The sequence below is a fragment of the Ascaphus truei genome, chromosome 11 (assembly GCF_040206685.1).
Source record: "Ascaphus truei isolate aAscTru1 chromosome 11, aAscTru1.hap1, whole genome shotgun sequence".
Classification (NCBI taxonomy): domain Eukaryota; kingdom Metazoa; phylum Chordata; class Amphibia; order Anura; family Ascaphidae; genus Ascaphus; species Ascaphus truei.
This window is the reverse complement of record NC_134493.1, coordinates 58,060,464-58,066,040: the sequence shown is the minus strand read 5'-3', so window position 1 is coordinate 58,066,040 and position 5,577 is coordinate 58,060,464. Positions and strand designations below refer to the sequence as shown.

The 5,577-nt window shown below is 56.0% G+C and overlaps 1 protein-coding gene across 1 annotated transcript in view; it reads left to right on the top strand.

The window, feature by feature from the left end:
* The window catches only part of LOC142462894 (uncharacterized), a 19,385-nt gene that overhangs the window by 3,286 nt on the left and 10,522 nt on the right, over positions 1-5,577 (top strand). Inside the window, exons 3-4 of the mRNA XM_075565109.1 lie at positions 2,243-2,316; positions 2,966-3,461. Coding sequence (XP_075421224.1) covers positions 2,243-2,316; positions 2,966-3,461 — 570 coding nt within the window. The remainder of the gene's footprint in view (positions 1-2,242; positions 2,317-2,965; positions 3,462-5,577) is intronic.

The window sequence follows — 5,577 nt, the reverse complement described above, 5'->3', positions numbered from 1 at the left end:
AGGTCCCAAAAAAAATAAATAAAACACACACACACACACACACACACACACCTCCTCCCCTCTCCAAATCAACCCTTTTCCCCCTCCCCAGCGGCATCACCTCTTCCCCCTCCCCAGCGGCATCACCTCTTCCCCCTCCCCAGCGGCATCACCTCTTCCCCCTCCCCAGCGGCATCACCTCTTCCCCCTCCCCAGCGGCATCACCTCTCCCCCCGCTCCCAAATCACCTCTCCCCGCTCCAAATCACTCTCCCCCCTCCCCGCTCCAAATCACCTCGCTTCCCCGCAGCTGCCACGCGGCGCGTAAGATAGCGGACCCCCTTCCTCCCTCGCGGGCGCCGAGTCAGACGGTGGCGGCGCCCGGAAGTACAGGTAGGTGTCGCTCCCCACCTCCGGCGCCAAACGGAACTGAGAAAGGGCGCATCAACTGAGGTTGTGTGTGTGTGTGTGTGTGTGTGTGTGTGTGTGTGTGTGTGTCACTGTCCACTGCCCCCCCCCTCCTATCCACTGCCCCCCCCCTCCTGTCCACTGCCCCCCCCCTCCTGTCCACTGCAGGAAATGCAGGGGGAGGAATCCATGCCTTTGAGGCGCCCCCCCCCTCCCTTTGACGCCCCCCCCCCCTCCCTTTGACGCCCCCCCCCCTCCCTTTGACGCCCCCCCCCCTCCCTTTGACCGCCCCCCCCTCCCTTTGACGCCCCCCCCCCCTCCCTTTGACGCCCCCCCCCCCCCCCTCCCTTTGACGCCCCCCCCCCTCCCTTTGACGCCCCCCCCTCTCCCTTTGACGCCCCCCCCCTCTCCCTTTGACGCCCCCCCCTCTCCCTTTGACGCCCCCCCCCTTCTCCCTTTGACGCCCCCCCCCCTCTCCCTTTGACGCCCCCCCCCCTCCCTTTGACGCCCCCCCCCTCCCTTTGACGCCCCCCCCCCCTCCCTTTGACGCCCCCCCCCCTCCCTTTTGACGCCCCCCCCCCCTCCCTTTGACGCCCCCCCCCTCCCTTTGACGCCCCCCCCCCTCCCTTTGACGCCCCCCCCCCCTCCTTTGACGCCCCCCCCCTCCCTTTGACGCCCCCCCCCTCCCTTTGACGCCCCCCCCCCCTCCCCTTTGACGCCCCCCCCCCCTCCCTTTGACGCCCCCCCCCCTCCCTTTGACGCCCCCCCCCCCTCCCTTTGACGCCCCCCCCCTCCCTTTGACGCCCCCCCCCTCCCTTTGACGCCCCCCCCCTCCCTTTGACGCCCCCCCCCCCTCCCTTTGACGCCCCCCCCCTGCCTTTGACGCCCCCCCTGCCTTTGACGCCCCGCGCGCACACACTGACTGACTGCCGCACGCACGCACACACTGACTGACGCGCACACAAAGCCTGACTGACGCACGCACACACTGACTGAGGCACACACTGACTGTGTGTGCGTCAGTCAGTCTGTGTGTGTTTGTGTTTCTGCCTCAGACTCACTGACGCGCGAGCAAACACACAGTGACTGACGCACACACGCTACATGAAGCTGTAAAGGAAGGGAGGGGGGGGACTGGATTGATGTGAATGGGGGACAAACAGAGAGAGGGGGGGAGGAGAGAGAGGAACGGGAACATTACATCCCGGGCAACGCCGGGTCCTCTCAGCTAGTATATATATATATATACACACACACAAGACATTGCATGCACAGTTACAGATAATATATATTATGGGCGTATGTAACAGTTACATACCAGATTAAAATGTGAGACAGCTTTAGTTTTGAAAGAACTTAGACTGGTGGTGGATGTGAGAGTCTCCGGTAGGTTGTTCCAGTTTTGGGGTGCAACGTTAAGAGAAGGAGGAGCGGCCGGATACTTTGTTGAACCTTGGGACCAATAAATCCCGGGACAGATCCTTTTGACTTTGGGCATCTCACTGTGCCCCTGTGTCTCAGGCACTGAAAGTAACATTGTAACATCCCTGGGGACAGGAGCTGTTATCTTTCTCATGTATTCAGGTCATTGTTACCCCCCAGGTCAAGATAAACTGTATTATTAGGGTCCCCCCTTATGTCCCTGTGAGGTCCCATCATACAGCCCCAGTAGTGTCCCTCACAGAGAGAGGAGACGCTGCTCTGTGTAAGTCCTCAGGAGATAGTAACACAATCCCTGCTCTTCAATGCCTGTAAAGTTTCCTCATCACAAGCTGGGAACGTGCTGCCCCGTCCTGTACATTTATACACAGAGTCACTGATTCCGAGGGATTCACACTATTATCTTTATCCTGCAGTGTCAAGAAGGGGATTACAGAAGAAGAAGTGCCTGAAATAAAGGATTTACTTGTCAATGCCAGGAACCTAACAGGTAATAATGGTATCATTCTCCTTACTCAGCCTCACATACAATCAGTGATACAGAACATGCATCTTCCATCCTCACATCTCCTCCGCTGGGCTCTAACTAGGACATTAATGTCTCCAGATATTATTAGTATGTCGTGAGATATTTGTAAACAAACTTTAAAGTCTTCAAAAGTATTTCTTCGAGGGTACTATAAATATTCTCATGTTTGCATCTGAAGAACAGACTTGTGAGGTCTCTAAGGCATACAGTATTTACAAACGAGATCTATGAATAATTGGCTTGTTTGTCCAATTAAAGCATCACAGCATGCACCACACCTAAACTTCTCCAGGACTAATACAGGGAACTGGAACTCATCACATCTGATTGTATCCTCACTAATAGTTAGACACACACATGTGCTAGTGTTTATTATTATATTCTGGATGTTCACAGTCATTTGTTTAATCTTATTCATAAAGCTCAGTGATACGCTGTTAATGAGCATGGCACTGTGTGTAACATGAGATAAGAATACTTGTTGGCACAGTGACAGGTGAGCAACTTTTGCCAAAAAGACCAGAATTACAATGTGTTGGAGGTGACAGTTCTGTGATTCCTTACACCCATTAAATGCTGATTTAGTACTAACATGTATATTATTTTACAGGACTTGATCCCATTGTTGTGCTCACATTTAAATCTCAGGGGGACCTGACTGGGGTCCTGGCAAAGTTTAGGAACATGGGAACTGAACGTATATTTCAGCTGGAAAACTTCACCCAAAGTGACCATCTAAGAACCCGAGCAAGGGACCAGGAAATCCTAACGTTCTTCCATGGAGTTTTGAAGGACGCTGAATTCCGCATGCGTGGAAGAGGGATCCGCCGCGGGAGAGGGCAGAGCGCAAGAAATTTGTTTCTGGCGTTTGCACATGAAAGGGACATGAAAAGAGAAAGGGAACAGAAAGAACAAGAAATGGCAGCGCAGCAAGCAAAGTGGAACGGGAAAAAGCAACTAAAGCTTGTCTACTGCAGTAAGCCGCTTACCCAGCTTAGGCTGAGTCCCCGCTGGACAAGCCAGCTGGGAACGGGGAGCGAGAGAGGAACGGAGCGAGAGAGGGAACGGGAGCGAGAGAGGGAACGGGAGCGAGAGAGGGAACGGGAGCGAGAGGGGGAACGGGAGCGAGAGAGGGAACGGGAGCGAGAGAGGGAACGGGAGCGAGAGAGGGAACGGGAGCGAGAGAGGGAACGGGAGCGAGAGAGGGAACGGGAGCGAGAGAGGGAACGGTGAGAGAGAGAGGGAACGGGAGAGAGAGAGGGAACGCGAGCGAGAGAGGGAACGGGAGAGAGAGAGGAACGGGAGAGAGGAGAGGATAACGGGAGAGAGAGAGGGAACGCGAGCGAGAGAGGGAACGGGGAGAGAGAGAGGGAACGGGAGAGAGAGAGGATAACGGGAGCGAGAGAGGGGAACGGGAGAGAGAGGGAACGGGAGCGAGAGAGGGAACGGGAGAGAGAGAGGGAACGGGAGAGAGAGGGAACGGGAGCGAGAGAGGGAACGGGAGAGGAGAGAGGGAACGGGAGAGAGAGAGGATAACGGGAGAGAGAGAGGGAACGCGAGCGAGAGAGGGAACGGGAGAGAGAGAGGATAACGGAGCGAGAGAGGGAACGGGAGAGAGAGGGGGAACGGGAGCGAGAGGGAACGGGAGCGAGAGAGGGAACGGGAGCGAGAGAGGGAACGGGAGCGAGAGAGGAACGGGACCGAGAGAGGGAACGCGAGCGAGAGAGGGAACGGGAGAGAGAGAGGGAACGGGAGAGAGAGAGGATAACGGGAGAGAGAGAGGGAACGCGAGCGAGAGAGGGAACGGGAGAGAGAGAAGGGAACGGGAGAGAGAGAGGATAACAGGAGCGAGAGGAGGGAACGGGAGAGAGAGGAACGGGAGCGAGAGAGGGAACGGGAGAGAGAGAGGGAACGGGAGAGAGAGGGAACGGGAGCGAGAGAGGGAACGGGAGCGAGAGAGGGAACGGGAGAGAGAGAGGGAACGCGATCGAGAGAGGGAACGGGAAGAGAGAGAGGGAACGGGAGAGAGAGAGGATAACGGGAGAGAGAGAGAGGGAACGCGAGCGAGAGAGGGAACGGAGAGAGAGAGGGAACGGGAGAGAGGATAACGGGAGCGAGAGAGGGAACGGGAGCGAGAGGGAACGGGAGAGAGAGGGAACGGGAGCGAGAGAGGGAACGGGAGAGAGAGAGGGAACGGGAGAGAGAGGGAACGGGAGCGAGAGAGGGAACGGGAGCGAGAGAGGGAACGGGAGAGAGAGAGGGAACGGGAGAGAGAGGGAACGCGAGCGAGAGAGGGAACGCGAGCGAGAGAGGGAACCGCGAGCGAGAGAGGGAACGGGAAGAGAGAGAGGGAACGGGAGAGAGAGAGGGAACGCGAGCGAGAGAGGGAACGGGAGAGAGAGGGAACGGGAGAGAGAGAGGATAACGGGAGCGAGAGAGGAACGGGAGAGAGAGAGGGAACGGGAGAGAGAGGGAACGGGAAGCGAGAGAGGGAACGGGAGCGAGAGAGGGAACGGGAGCGAGAGAGGAAACGGGAGAGAGAGAGGGAACGGGAGCGAGAGGGGGAACGGGGAGCGAGAGAGGGAACGGGAGCGAGAGAGGGAACGGGAGCGAGAGAGGGAACGGGAGCGAGAGAGGGAACGGGAGCGAGAGAGGGAACGGGAGAGAGAGGGAACGGGAGAGAGAGAGGGGAACGGGGAGCGAGAGAGGGAACGGGAGCGAGAGAGGAACGGGAGAGAGAGGGAACGGGAGAGAGAGAGGGAAGCAAATAGAAGCTGTTTTTCAGAAAAAAAAATGAATTCTCTCTCATTTGGCCCCACAAAAAAATGAGGTACAACGTACAAGTATCTCTGTGGGTGCAATATGTTATCCCTTTATGATTAAATAAATATAGAGATAGAACAACAAGAAAGAGCCAGTTGAGCAAATGATTAAAAAAAATTATATAGAGCAGTAATCATGTTATTCAGCTCAGGGGCTTATAATATATATATATATATATATAAATCCCTGATGAAGCGAGGGTGAAACACGTGTTGGGGCGCCTGTTTTTCCCTGACTCCCCTGCGGATGGACCCCTCAATTGGAAGATCTTTACCCTTTGGACATTTTACTATCACAGTGTGGCATGGATGGTCTCATGGACTTGTAACTGATGTGAACTGTTAACCATTGTTGATCCCATACTAACAGTCTCTTTTTGGTACTGCGCCTGGTTTGCCT